At 39.8% G+C, this 15,731-nt stretch overlaps 1 protein-coding gene across 1 annotated transcript; it reads right to left on the bottom strand.

Annotated features, from left to right (window-relative positions):
- Positions 1-81: 81 nt before the first annotated feature.
- Positions 82-4,680, bottom strand: LOC120413353 (uncharacterized). Its single transcript, XM_039574137.2, has 2 exons — positions 3,479-4,680; positions 82-569 (listed from the first exon to the last, which is right to left on the bottom strand). Exons 1-2 carry the CDS (start codon positions 4,658-4,660, stop codon positions 120-122), a joined length of 1,632 nt encoding a protein of 543 aa, XP_039430071.1. The 5' UTR covers positions 4,661-4,680; the 3' UTR covers positions 82-119.
- Between the last annotated feature and the right edge of the window lie 11,051 nt (positions 4,681-15,731).

Genomic DNA, 15,731 nt, shown 5'->3' with positions numbered 1-15,731 from the left:
ATGTGGAGATTTTCCCTTGTCCCCTTAAACAATGGTGTTGAGAATCTGGTCCAGGCGGAATCAAACAATTATCAGAACAGTGCTACAAAATTTATTATTTCCTCAAATTTTCAACAACATCAACCATCATTAGCCTCATTGTACAGCTCGACGGCAATCTCGCGGCACTTGCGCCGCAGGATCTTCCCCGACGGCGTCATCGGAAACGCCGTCACAAAAAACACCCCACCCCGCAGCCGCTTAAAATCCACCATCGACCTCTCCACCTGCTGCACAATCTCGTCCTCCGTAACACCCGACTCGGGCGCCCTTATAACCAGCGCCACCGGCAGGTCATGCCCGGGCACGGGAATCCCCGTCACGCAAACCGCCGCCACGCCCGACATCTTCAGGATTACGGTCTCGATCTCGGTCGGCGATATCTGGTAGCCGCCGTACTTGATAATGTCCTTCTTGCGGTCCACGATGTAAAACAGGCCGTCCTCGTCGACGCGCGCAATGTCCCCCGTGTGCAGCCAGCCGTTCGCGTCCAGCATTTCGGCCGTTTCCTCCGGGTTGCCAAAGTACTCCTGCAGAAAAGTTGAGAAAGGTTAGTGTTTTTGAACTTCCAGAGCAACATTTGAAAGGGGCGGTACGACATTGCTCTTACGGCCTTTCATTACACGCGTTTAAATGGGACGAAAGGCCGTAAGAGCAATGTCGTACCGCCCCTTTCAAATGTTGCTCTGGACTTGATTTAAAATTTCATGAAGTTTGACATGCAGCAAGGTAGGGTTCTAGTTCAAATTCCAGAATTGTCCCCCGCATAATCAACGGTAATCGGTTCCGGATTTACCAGATGCCCCAAATGTCATCTGTCAATTCAAGTTTGTGAAGCGACAAACAGTGACGTTAAAGTGTTGCATTGATTTCGTGCGACATGAGCTACATGACAACGAGTACACGCAGAAAAATATTTTGTAGAATCAGCCTGTACGAGGTTTGATTCAACAAAATTTTTGTTGAATATAATCAACGCCGATTTTGCGTTGAAACAAACCTTGATTTTCTCAATTCCACAAAAATCTTTTGTTGTTTTGAAAAAGTTGCTTTGACGTTTAGCGTTGATTCAACAAAAATCTTGATTTTCAAATCAACAAAACGTTTTGTTGATTCAAATATGTCTTATTTTTCTGCGTGTAAGATAAGCTCCAATACAAATCTCAATGAGAAAACAACAGAGCAATTCTCTCTCAGATTTCGGTCATTCGATTTTTTTGTATTTTTTAATCCGGCTGAAACTTTTTTTTGTGCCTTCGGTATGCCCAAAGAAGCCATTTTGCATCATTAGTTTGTCCATATAATTTTCCATGCAAATTTGGCAGCTGTCCATATAAAAATTATGTATGAAAATTCAAAAGTCTGCATCTTTTGAAAGAATTTTTTGATCGATTTGGTGTCTTCGGCAAAATTGTCGGTATCAGGGATGGAATAATCGCAATAAAATCATTTTCGCTTGCGAACTTTCTTCACCCACGAAAGAGAGAGGAGCCAAATCACGCAAAAGAAAATCGCTCCCGAACTTCTCCAAGAAAATCAATCTGCTGATGATTTTTTGTGAATTTCCTTGTCAGCATCACTTAAAAATATTTATTTCACTTTGTTTACACAGATTGCTCATCTACAAAATGTAATAGGTCATATTTAGACGTGTGACTTCACACTTGCATGTGTAACAGTGAAAATGATGTTCCGCCGAATAATGATAATTTTTTTAAGATTTCTTTTACCGATCTTTCGTGCGCGAGAGAGGAGAGCCATGCTCCCTTCGGATTTTTTCTCTTGATGAACGTCCAATGATTTTCTCTTGATGATGATTATTCCATCGCTGGTAGGTATGGATAAGGACAACACTGAAAAAAATGATACACGGTAAAATATAATTTGATGATTTTTAATTTAACTTTTTGTTACTAAAACTTGATTTGCAAAAAAACGCTATTTTTATTTTTTGATATGTTTTAGGGGACATCAAATGCCAACTTTTTAGAAATTTCCAGGTCGTGCAAAAAATCTTTGACCGAGTTATGAATTTTTTAATCATTACAGTGTTTTTTTAAAAATCGAAATATTGGTCGTAAAACATTTTCAACTTCATTTTTCGATGTAAAATCAAAGTGCAATCAACAAGTACTTAAGTAGTGAAATTTTGATAAAGTGCACCGTTTTCTTGACATTTTTAGGTAACTTTTTGGAAAATAGTCGCAGTTTTTCATTTTTTTTTAATTAGTGCGCATGTTTGCCCACTTTTGAAAAAAAAATTTGAAGAGCAAAGAAAATTCTCTATATTTTGCTTTTTTAAACTTTGTTGATACGACCCTTTAGTTGCTGAGATATTGCCATGCAAAGATTTAAAAACAGGAAAATTGATGTTATCTATGTCTCACCCAAACAACCCATCATTTTCTAATGTCGATATCTCGGCAACTAATGGTCCGATTTTCAAAGTTAAAATATGAAACATTCGTAAAATTTTCCGATCTTCTCCAAAACAGTAATTTGATTTTTTTTAATCAAGACTTACATTTCAAAAGAGCATAATATTGAATGTTTGGACCTTTTGAAATGTTAGTCTTGATTTAAAAAAAAATTAAATATTGTTTAAGAAAAGATCGGAAAATCAAGTTTTAGTAACAAAAAGTTAAATAAAAAATCATCCCGAGCAGACGGTAATAACAAAATTCATGCCATTTCAATAACAAATACTGTTAAAATAACAGAAAGTGTTATGGAATCTTCTTGAAAAATCCATTTTTGCATAAGAATTTAATAACAATTTATGTTATCATAACAAAATATGTAATTGGTTTGATATTGGTTGAAAGCCACAACAACTTTGGAATAACATATTTTATAATGGAAAAATATTTTCAACTGATTGGAACGATCGGATTAGTTGTAAAAATAACAAAAAATGATAACAAAGAAAAATGTTATTAGTTTGTTATTAGAATAACAATCCAATAACTATAAATTCATAACGACGAATAACAAATCTCGTTAAAAATAACATAAAATGTTATTGTCCCAGTATTTTCGAATATCAAAATATGTTATTCCCAAGTTATTTCCGTCTGCTCGGGATCAAATTTGTTTTTACCTTGTATCCTTTTTTTTCAGTGAAGTCCTTATCCATACCTACAACTTTGCCGAAGACACCAAATCGATCAAAAAATTCCTTCAAAAGATGCAGATTTTCGAGTTTTCATAAATAATTTTTGTATGGACAGCTGCCAAATTTGTATGGCAAATTATATGGACAAACTAATGATGCAAAATGGCTTCTTTGGGCATACCAAAGGCACCAAAAAAGTTTCAGCCGGGTTAAAAAATACAAAAATTAAAATAAAAAAAAATGTGTGAAAAAATGTGCATTATAACAAAACGCAAAACTAAAATTACTTTGAAGTCTAAAAAAGAGATCCAGCTCAAACCTTACCATAAAGACGAAACGTGCCCTTATGTTCAACTCGCCCTCCTGACCAATCTCAACCAGGTTGTCCTCATCATCCACAAGTTTCGCCTCCACTCCATTCGTCAACACCCCTACGGAACCATCTTTGTAAGCTACCTCGCTCATCATTCCGGCCCCGCCCAGCTCCGACAACCCATAAACCACCACAAACTTCCCCCGCGAAAGATACATCTCAAAGGACCGCTTCAAATCCGCCGACGTCGGACCTCCTCCGCACAGAACCAGCCGCAGGCTGGAGAAATCCGCCATTCCGACGCTTGGTTCATTCAAAATGGCCAACGCATGCGAGGGCGGGAAAAAGATCACCGTGACACGGTACTGCTCGATTATATCGATCATCATTTCCGCACTGAACCGATCCGTCGTGATGACCCGAGTTGCTCCGGCCAGCGTAGCCGTCAGCAGCGTTCCAATCCCGGAGATCCAGTACAGTGAGCTTAGACAGAGTACCCGATCGGACTCGCGACATTTCCAAACCGCAGCCATGTTGGCGATGCACAGTCCATGGGACAAGCAGACGCCCTTCGATTTCCCGGTAGTCCCGGATGAACAGAGCACGATCGCAAGCTGATTCGCGGGATCTTCAATCCTCACCGGAACGTAGTGCTCCTCGGATCCTGTTTCAACCAGCAGATCGTCAACGCGAGCAAACCCGTTGATCCTCGGACCAAACACAATCAGCTGCGGCGAAATCTCACTCATCTCAAAAGCCGCCTCGACCTCCTCCACCAAATCCCCCTCGCACAACACCGCCACCGGCTTCGTCGTTCCAAACATGTGCGCAAAATCCTCCCGGTGAAAGCTGGGATCCAACGTGTTCACCGGAACGCCGGCCATCAAACAGCCAAACACGACCGGAGCGATCTTCTCGCTGTTCCGCGCGACCAAGGTCACCAAATCCCCCACCTCGATCCCCATCGAGCCCAGATTCTGCGCCACCCGAACACTTCGCAGCAGAAGCTCCTGGTACGTCACACGAGCCCCCGTGTCGGCACTAATCTGCGCTATCTTCCACGGAGCACGACCCAGCACCTGCCACAACAGCTCCCCGACGCCCTGGTTCGGGTTGTAAACCGGCGGAGTCGAACGGCCACTCCAAACCCCGGTCTCTTCGTCCAGAAACGTGTACACGTTACGAGGGAACATTCCGATGACTTCCACTTCCGTCCAAGCCGAACCAACGAATGAGCGTCCACCCTCGTGAGTCAACCCATTTTAAAAAGGATAAATCAATACCGTTTAAAATGCATGTAACACAATAATTATGGTATAACAACTATACTACATATTCAAATCACAACGTTGTGGCCACGTGGGCGCGCGGGACAAATTATACCCAAACCACCGCCGGATTCGAAGGCATGAGTTAATGTGCAAACTGGACGGCAGATGGAAAACCGTTGCACAAATTCCCACCGCATTGCGTGCGGGAAGTCTTCCGATCGATTGATATTAATATCGATTTATAAACTTTTGACCGTGAAAAGGTTCGTCCGGTTGCCTCCCCGGGGTTTCCGGAGATAATGAATTATTAATGAAATTAATAAGGTGGTGTGTTTTAAACTTCTTTTCAATTTTTGGGTAAATTTGATGAAACTTGAAGCTATTTATAGTTATAAGTTCAATGATCTCGACGAAAACTAACCAACTGTTGCTTGGCTCAAGTCTACAAATGGGGATTGGATCAGATGCGACAAGGATTAAAGCGATATACGCACCGAAGGAACCGGTCAAGAAAAATTTCAAATGGGCAGCAGCGGCAACGAAAGCAAGCCAGAGAGGGTGAAGAAAAGCCTCAAGAAATCTTTCCTTCTCCTTTGTTCTGCTGTTCGTAAAGCCATTTCTTGACCCCTTTTCTTGGGAGGTGGGTATTGGCTTAATCGAAATTTTCATGGAAGCATAGTTAATCCCCGCCCGTGTGGATCAATCGGACCGCGCACTGGACTCACAATCCAGAGGTCACCGGTTCGAATCCCTCGGCGGGCGCTCTAAAATTCTTTGTGTAAATATGGGTATTCGGCGCCGTCGCTCCGTGCCATACTTTCATACACTTAGGAGCTCAGGGCGGCGAAGTCCTTGTAGATATAAAGGAAGACACTAGTGGTTGGTACTAGCAATGGTGGCCGACAGCTATAAAGTCAACTTCGTTTATAGTTAATCAAATGATTTATTTCCTTTGTATACATTTTTTCGAACACTTTTCGATATTTAACTTACATGACCAAAGTATCCAAAAATACGATGAAAAAGACGCCATTTTGAAAATCCAATATCACACAGGGGCAGCGAATGACCGAAAGGTTAAAACTGCCGGAAATAAATCAATTAACAACAACAACAATATCACACAAAAGGGCAAGAATTCAACCTTGTTCTTGAAAGCGTTTCAGGTGATGACCTCCATCATTGCCATGATATTATATCGAGCCAAATTAATATCGAGAAAATTAAAGTGAGAGTGTGTTCATGCAACATGAACTTTTTTAAGTGCCATGGCAAACTTCACAGCAAGTTTAACTCCAAGTTGCAGATTTGAAAGCTCGATAAATTTTGAGACGCTTTTGATTTAGATCAAAAATACTTTCAGTGGCTTCAAGAAGGCAATAACCGGCACATGCTGATTCATTTTGGTGCAAAAATTCGTTTAATTGAATCCAAACACATGTAAACATAAGAAATTTAATAGAGGTTTACTGCCCATGTTCGCATTAATATCCCATATGCAGAAACAGAGCGGATTCTTTTATTCGAATTTCGCTACTTCATATGTCCGCTAATTCGAACGTATTCGAATAAAATAGCACTCAAACGTGAATTTCAGTTGTCAAACTGATGTTGACATTTCAATACCGTTGTTCCAATTCCAATAAGCGAATTCGGAAGTAGCGAAATTCGAATTAACGAATCCGCACTGTATGATTTAAAAAATTGTTTTTGGAATAAAAAAAGAAATTTTAGTTAATTTTTTTATTGACTTCAGTTTTTAATATAAAATCAATTTGCAATCGAAAAGTACAGTATTTTTGATAAAGAGCACCATTTCCATGATTTAAGGTTTAATTTAACTGAAAAAATGTCGTTTCTCGAATTTAAAAATAATGTCTATGATTGTCCATTCCAGATTTTTTTTTTTCTAAAGTTTCAGAAAATTTACCATTGACCGATTCTTAGCAAAGCATCACAACAAAAGCCAAAAATATTGGCCAAATATGGTCAGCAATAAGGTCTTTTCATTTCGGGGGAAGCGGAGGTTTACTTATGTTTTACTATATGACATTTCTCTGTAGGAAAATCAACTATCTTTCCATATATTAAAACATTGGAGGGTTTCTTCTCCACCACTACCGTCAAAACGTTGTATAAAAATTGGGATTGTTTTGGAAAGGATCGGAAGAATCGATCAATGAAATTCCCTAAAAATAGAAATTTTAGCCGCAAAAAATGAGATCAGATTTCAATCAAAAAACTAATTTGCAATCAAGAATATTTTTATCGAAAATATCAAAATTTCAGTTTCTAATAAAATTGCTTTAGAGACGTTGACGATTGGACCTCTGGTTACTGAAATAAGACCGTTGCAAGTAATTTTCAAAGTTTATTGTTTCAACGTCTCTTATAAGGCAATTTTATTAAAAACTAAAATTCAGATTTTTTCGAAAAAATATTTTTGATGGCAAATTACTAAATTATAATTTTTTGGTTAACATTTCTATCTTTACAAAAAAAAAATATTTATTTTTTAAATCATAACTCTGTGACAACAATGGTGTAATTTTCAATGTTAAAAATTAATAACTGTAAATTTGTTGATCTCTCTGAAAGAAATATTTAAAAAAATTGAGAATCAAGACTAATATTTCAAAGGGGCAAACATTTTAATCTCGGCCCTTTTGAAATGTTAATCTTGATTCTAACATATTTTTTTCGAAAAGATCATAAAATTTCACAAATGTTTCATTTTTTAACATTGTACATGGGATTATTAGTTGCTGAGATATTGGCATTAGAAAATGCGGGAATGTTTAGATAAGACTTAAAAAATTTCATAATTTTTTTTTCGCAGCGTTTTAGCAACCAGATGGCCAATCTTCAACGTCCCTTGGGCAATTTTATTAGGAAATGAAATTCAGATTTTTTCGAAAAATATATGTTTGATGGCAAATCACTAAATTATTATTTTTTTTTTGGTTAAAATTTTTATTTTTCCAAAAAACATTTTTTTTTTGAAGTCATAACTCTGTTGCAACATTTTTGCTCATACTTTTCTATAGCTCAAAAGTTGCGGTCTTTTGTCCTCTAAAACATATCAAAAAATTTCAAAAATAAATACGAAATACGAAATACGAAAAACTTTACTTCTCTTGTTTTATGTTTTTCTTGTTTCATTTTTGGTATTTTAATTTGCATTTATCTTGTTTAGTTCATGTTTGTTTATGGTAGTATTGGGCCTATTCTACCACCTCCTATTATTACATTTTGACTACCGTTAACTGGGGCGAATCGGGACACATGGGGCGAATTGGGACAGCAGTTTTAACCATGTTGGAGCACAATATTTTGTTTTTTTTTCTGATTGGTTTCGATTAGAACATACTCATACCAACAAAATTTGTACATCTGTTTCAAATTTTTAAACTTTAAGGCTCTGAAAACTGCTGTCCCTATTCAGACTATAGTCCCTAATTCACCCCAGATGACGGTATCTAATTTTTCATGTTTTTACAGTCACTTTTTAAAAATTTTGCTTGTTTTCGCATTTTCTGCTATAAAATGACACCATTACCAAGCACCATTATCATTTAAAATGTTAAAAAAATGTGTAGAGACCAGGGTTGTTAAAATATCAAAATATCAGCTCTCAGCAACTACAACTATCCCGCCTGAATAATCATGCCTCAAATACAACTGCTCTTCTCTCCTCATTGAAACTATCAGCGCCGAACATAGCCGAACGCGTTTTCGTGTTTACTCACTCGCGATTGACATTTTCCTTTTCTCTCTCATTCCCGCTTCCACGATCATCCTACCGCAACAGCGTTTATCCACAAAAGCCGCCACAAAACCAATTTCGCAAACGCAGTTTAATGGGACGTCATGCGTAGTCGGCTCCTAATCGCCATCTCGCGTTCTCTCATTGCTGTTTTCGGAGAGATTGAGAGACTCAGCGGTGAGAGCGCATAGTCGAGGAAAATTGGAGGAGTTGTAGAGAGAGAATGACATCGCTGGGAATCACGAGACACAAGAAGAGATCTCACAAGCTATAGTGACGGCCGCCATACTCTCGGATATTGTTGGTGCAGAGATAATCAATTGATAGCTTTTCTATCACTCATTTGCAACACTGGTAGAGACATAGTCTGGGACACTACAAAAATTACTGCATACTTCTTTTTACTTAAAATATAGGAAATGTAAGTAAAAAACACAGCCAAAGTTGATCCCTAAAAAATTACAAATTTTTAAACATTGGCAAAGTCACAAAAAAAAGTTAAAGTTCCAACTCTTGAATTTTCTAAAATTTTTAGAGTTCTTCCAATGCCTTTTAAAGGTTAAAAATTGGTTGAAAAAAGTAGTTTATGCAACAAGAAGATTTTTTCAGCACGAGTCGTACATTTATCCAACGAAGTTCACCGAGTTGGATAAATACGACGAGTGGTGAAAAAATCATGTTTTGCAACGAGTTCCATACAACATTTTTTGCAATTGGGTCCTAAAATGAAGCTTGGATTGCTGATATTATTTTTTACAGCGATAAAGCTTATTTTTCTGAGTACAATGACCCTTTGTACGACCACAAAGAGTTTAAAATGGATTTTTAAATCAATTTTAAAAAATTAACCTCGCGGTCCTTCTTGACAGAAAAGGTCCTACTTGACAGCTCGTTCCAAGGGGACCATAGTTAATCCACAGACAAACAGACGTGACTCTCCATACAAATTATTATTGAAATCCATCGTCCTTCATCAAACCACCAAATCACGGCGACGCCAGCGCTGCCTGGTGAGCTGATGCCGAAGCGCAGCCCAAACATACCAATACAAACCCTTCACTGTCATGTGTCATGTCAATGTATGCGTGAGACAATCAAGCCATAACGATTGTAAACATAATCAGCTGATCGAAATAATTTTGTTGTGCTGATCGTCAGTACCCGATGAAAAACATAAAAAATCAACACCGATGGCCGAAGATGACGGTGGGTCGGTTCCATGGTTGGATCCGTTTCCAATGGCAGAACTTCATGTGCCAAATCATGCGGCAGCATCAGCAACGACGCACCACAACCGCAACGACAGAGGCTAAAAAACTGGTCCTCCCGTTGCTTCCAAGTTCTGTCGAAGATTCCTCCTCCACCGAAATCTCGATACCCCTGGTCACGAAAACACCAGTAGTGGCCGCTGGAATAGAAAAAAAATCCAATTCAAATCTACCAGAATTGGTCCCCATGATGGGTGTTTGGAAACATCCGCGGGGAACGTGTCCACGGAGCAGTTAAGTTGCGCCAAACAACAAAAGCAAAAAGTCGCAAAGATTTCAAAAATCGCTACCACAAAATCATACACTGAGCAAAACTCACACAGCGCATCGAAGTGTTTCGCACATGATCTGACCCTGCAGTACAGAGCACTCAAATATCAATCGCAAAACACTTGAAATTGCGGTGATTGGCCATGAAATATTTTCAATAGCCAAACACTTGAATTTTAAATGGTGTTGAAAAATAATAGTACGTACAAGCGATATACACACTCAGCCAAAAAACTTCATACCTGCCATAAGTATACCATATAGATTTTTTCCATATGCTGGCCATATAAATTTCATTGGATTTCGGAATGGATTTTTTTCTATAAGTAAACCTTATAAATATAATACATGGGAAATTGTTGCATTCATAAGCAAACCTTATAATATTCAAATGTGAGAGGTTGGCAGATTATAGTATTTAAAATGGGAAACCTATGAATAAATTTTTTCTCATTTTATTACAAATACAATGTTTTTTTTTGGTTTTTAATATGCTCATGTTTATTTTAACCACATTAAAATAATAACTAATGACGGAGCAAGCCACTTTTTTCCTCATAAATCGAAGGTCCGTAAACCTCACATCCTCACTATACCCACCGCAACAAGATAAACACCTGTTTTGAAGTTATCTGACGATTCAACGCTCTCCATCAGAATGCCATCATAGCTTCTGCCCCGGTGATGTTTCGCGAAATCCTTCCGATCATTCTCGATCCTGCGAGGCGTCCTCAGCAGTGCGGCTAGGCTACTTTGACATCTCTCCAGGTCCTCTTGGAATTCATGTTGCATATGTTGCAGCAGTAAGCCCTTTGGTAGATGGCCTACTCCTCCCGCACCTTGAAACTTGAAGCCTTTCTGAATCTAAGGAAACTTCAACCGGCAACCTTCGTACATAATCCGCTGCTTCATCTACCCGTCGCTCTTGGTCCGTGGCTGCCCCTCCAGGTATGCCACCTAAGGTCCGACACCAGACGTCATCCACGTTTATCATGATGTTCGACCGTCGGTTCGGCGCGGTTCTCCGGAGTGATGGCTCCACATCCGGTGTATCGAGCTTTGAGTGTCAGCTCTGACAAACAGCCCGTCGGCTGAGCCGCAATCGAATTAATATTGCAGTCAAAGTAGTCCTGGAATGGTAATAAAACATATTAGTTGCAGTAAAAATGAGAAAACTCACTTAAACTTACGTTTACCAAAAAAACCATCCTCTTCCTTCGGCTTCGTCAGCTTGTTTCGCCATCATGAAATTTATTTCCATAAGGTCGTCATATGACTTTTTCACATATACAATATTGATAGACTTCATACACAAACCTTATAAATTATAAAGGAGCAACAACCAGTCATATAGTAAACATATGGACTCAATAAAAGGAGATTTTGATAGCGTTTATATGGTTGGCCTTATGAAATTAAAAACTTTGTTTGGCTGAGTGCAGGTTCTCGCTTGCTAGTCGTGCACGCTACCACTGCGCCGGACGGCCAGTTGAAAACGGGAGAGTTTTTTGTGCTACTCGTTCTAGCCTCGCTTCAACCCATCGATAAAAGTCGCGCTAAAATCAATCAGTGAACATTAAATTCAAGTGGAAAATCACGTTGACTTTGAATAGTGCTTGTATTGTGTAGGTCTTGAGATCAATTTCAAGTGTTTTCCTCATCACTTTGAATAGTTCAAGACAGTGAGACAAATTCATTAGCAAAACACTTGAAAATCTTGAGCCACCCAAATGACAATAAAGTGTCAAAAAATACCAAAAAATTAATCGCCCAAACACTTGCTTTTGATAGTGATTTGGATTGATGTTGAAACACAAACCAATTAGATCTATGATGTGGCTTTATTCAATATTTCATGTGTTTGGGCACTTGAATAAAAAGGGTGGCGTATTTTCAGTGTATATCGAAACAGAATCAAAGAAACTCAACTGTAGAAGAAGATTGAGTGGCGCCCACGATCGACGCAACATCGCCAAAAGGACGACCAGCAGCAGCAATCTGAGCAGCAGTCCACGAAGGATAAGCATCAGGTTGCTCCGAAGGAGATGACTCCACCATAGGATCCGGCTTCCTCCGCAGTAACGGGCGCCTCAGCAGCAGCTTCAACATCGGCGGGCTGTTGAGGAGTCCTCCCGGGTTAATAGTGGGACAAAAGGTATGTCCTCGTTAGTCAGCCGCTCATATGACCCTGACCAAGACTGCCCCAATCTTGTCCAGCAAAGCCTGGATTGTGGATCATCGTTCGAATTCCTGAATTCCATCATAATTGTTTTGTTTTGACGTAGACTTACGTCTTTGTCGAAGGTACTGGGGTGTCATTCCAAAAAACCCGGGCCGAAGGCCCTGGAATATTGCGTCATCCGTCAATCGCTTATATCTTCCTTCCCTCAAATCGAATCGGCACGATTTTGGTTCCATTCGATTCGAAAATTATTCAGCAATTTGCTATAAAACTTTCATTGTTGGCAAAATAGTTTAACTATTGAAACAATTGAATGTTTTAAAATGTTTTCAAAATGCAGAGATTTTACAAGCAAAATGAGCGCTTCCCACTCACGGACGGGAATGTCAAGTACCTATTTTGAGGGGAAAATCATCCGAGCAACGCGACCGAGTGTCGGTCGCGAAAAAGGAGGGGAAGTAGCGGACCGAAATCATATATAAGAACGCGCGCTCAGCCCATTCTATCATTCACGTCTCAGACGTCGGACCGGCAGCAGCAGCAGCAGCAGCAGGAAAGCTCAGCCCAGAGCAGCAGCAGGAGAATGGGAACAGGTCTTGAAAAGAAGTGCGCATCGCCTTCTCGTCGTCACCTTCAGCCAGTTGCCTCTCGATGGCCGGACCTTTTGGATCTTTCGTGGTAGGGGGTGAAGACTTCCCAACTCTTCGGAGTTGCTTCACTCCTCGTCCCTCGTCCCACCCGGGACGAGGCATCAACAAGATGAGGCGCGCGCCTGCTGCCTTCTGCCAAAAAGCCTCTCGTGGGTCAAGCCATGGTTGTATACATCCAACTAGCTCGTCACATTCGCGACGAGCGCTTCTGAAAGAGTTACGTCGTATTGCGCAATTTTCACTAACTTGGACTTTGCACTAAATTATTGCTATCGATCGCACTATTGCGACTTGTCAAACTGGCTTGGGAAATTTTAATTTTCTCCAAAAATGATCAAAGCGAGCCGATGTTGCGCACCTGTCAATCGCAATTTTAAAGTGCGAATGTCCAGTTTGGTGCAAACTGCGACTGGAAATGTAAATAAACAACCTAGTTGCCTAGTTTTTGGAAATTTTGTTGTCAAAAGTGCGAGAGAAAAGTGCGGGCCAAATCCAAGTTACAATGCAAGGATCAATATTCAATTCCAAACTGTTGAAAGAGTTGCCCTCATCCCCGGGATGAGGCAGCGAACTGCAATAATTTCAATTTAAATTTCAGGAACAAATTTTGGTCTTTGGGGGCGACGGAATGCACAGCTTTCTAAGGCTGCTCTCGCCCCCAACCCCTCTGCCCTCCCCCCATTCTGCTCTTAGCATTCTTGCAAAAATTCATCCAATAAACGCAATCAATTCCCAATTGTTAGTGCTTGTGCCCTCAGGGCATCTGCAACGCTGGAGTGAAAATCTAATTTTGCATCCGGCTTATAAATACCGAGATCAAATTTGCCACCTTGAAAAAACTCCGTCATCGCCACCGCTAGGGTAGCAAATTTGCCACCGAAACAAGCCCACTGCGGGAGGCAAATATGGGTTTTATCATCTTTTGCTCTCGTTTACCTTCAAAATCAATAATTATGTATTGATTCATGCTTAGAAATGCTAAAAATTTATTAGTCTTTTTAATCCTATTGAAAATTTCAAAGAATTTCATTTTTTCGAAAATGTCGAAAGTTAAACAACTTGCTACCCGATTTGATTCTCACCAAACCCACACATCTAAACTTTACGTAGTCTACGCCATTCCGGTTATGTCTGTGACATAACTACTTTGACTTTTCATTTGCCGCCTCACACGTGCTCACGCTCAACTTAAAAACACACATCACACATACTGAGAAAAGACGGGCGAGCTGTAACTACAGCAGCGCCATCAGCGCCAGGTGAGTGGATGCCGAAACAAAATTGCATTTGAAATAACCGTTTTAGAAGGACGATGGTTCGGCACTCGAGTGTCCCGTCTGTTTGTCTGTGGTTAATCCATCGAAAAAATGTTGTCTTGTTAAAAAAATGCATTAAAATTAAAAAAAAGTGATCAGAAATGGTTTTTAATCGTGTTTTTTACCGTTGCACATAAAAATTGACATAGGGCTTTAGTACACAATTCCGAAAAACACACTTTGAACAGAATAAAAAGCCAAATGTCCATATATTCAATCAATGAATCATTTAAATCAATTTTTTTTTTGAAAAGTATTACTTTTCCAAACAAGTGCTGAAAATTTCAACTTTTCAGCATCCTTTTCAGTGCTGAAAAGTAGAACTTTTCTGCATTTGTTTTGAAAAGGGTTACTATTTGATTCTGTTAAATATTTTTGGCAGAGAAAAGTAGGCTTTTTCGTCGTTCGAGAATGACATGAAAAGTAAGTAGTTTCACGACGGAATTGCAAAAATGGATTTTTGACGATTTTTTAAATCGAAGCCCGTCTAAATGCGGGGTTGGGTTGTAGAGGGTTAAGTGTATTTATTTTTTGCAAAAAAAACTAAGATCTGCAGAAAAAAAATCCATCTGGCTTTTTTTTCTTAATAGTCGTTATCAATATCTACAACTATTCCGAAGACACCAAATCGATCTGGAAATTCCTTCAAAAATTACAGATTTCAGAATATTTACGTACCATTTTTGTATGGACAGCTGCCAAAGTTGTATAGAGACTTGTACGGGTAAACCAATGACATAAAATGGCTTCTTTGGCCATACACACAAAAAAATATTACCGTAATGACAAAAGTAACTTATTTTTGATTTAAAAAGTTGCTAAAAGTAGCTTGAGGGAAAGTTTTTTTCTTGTTTAAAAAATGAAAACTTTTACTGGTAAAGTTTTGGAAAATCTCCTTACTAACTGATTTGAAAGTCTTAACTTTTAATACGACTGTAAAATTTCTTTCATTTTGACGTTCTCGTGTAACCGTGTACGACTAAGTTCCAAATGTAAACAAACACTTTGGTGGGTCTGGTGGTGCTGGTGATTCTAGGACGCAAAGCAAAGCCGACCGCGGCAGCAGCCAGGAATCGGACGCGGAAACCTTCGTGAGTCAAACAGCAGCAGCGGAACGCCTTCGAAAGAGGGTGGTGCGGGTACGGGATGAGGTCAAGTGCTCAAAAAGGACTAGGCGAGCTTCCTGCAGGAACTGCAGCTGTTCCACGACCGGATTGGGTAAGGAGGAAGCTTGGGTGTTTTTGTGGGGTTTGTGATTGATTTTGTTTGTTTTTTGTAGGATGGGAGGTTGGAATGTGGATTCGCACCGGTTGTATTCGGTGGTGGTGGCCCAGAATTGGTGATTGAAGGTCAATTCCCGCGAGGGCTGGAACGAGATCATCGAGGAGATGGCGCTGCCGAAGCGTTGCGTGAACAACGAGATTGCGTTGAAGAAGATAAACATCCGGGTTTTGGACAAGTACTAGACAGGTGATTTTCACGGTGAGGAGAAGGAGCCGACGAAGAGGAGGACGACGAGAAGCGGGATAATCGGAGGTGGC

The sequence above is a fragment of the Culex pipiens genome, chromosome 1 (assembly GCF_016801865.2).
Source record: "Culex pipiens pallens isolate TS chromosome 1, TS_CPP_V2, whole genome shotgun sequence".
Taxonomy (NCBI): Eukaryota; Metazoa; Arthropoda; class Insecta; order Diptera; family Culicidae; genus Culex; species Culex pipiens.
Note: the sequence above shows the minus strand (reverse complement) of the source record. Positions and strands in the feature narration are given on the sequence as shown.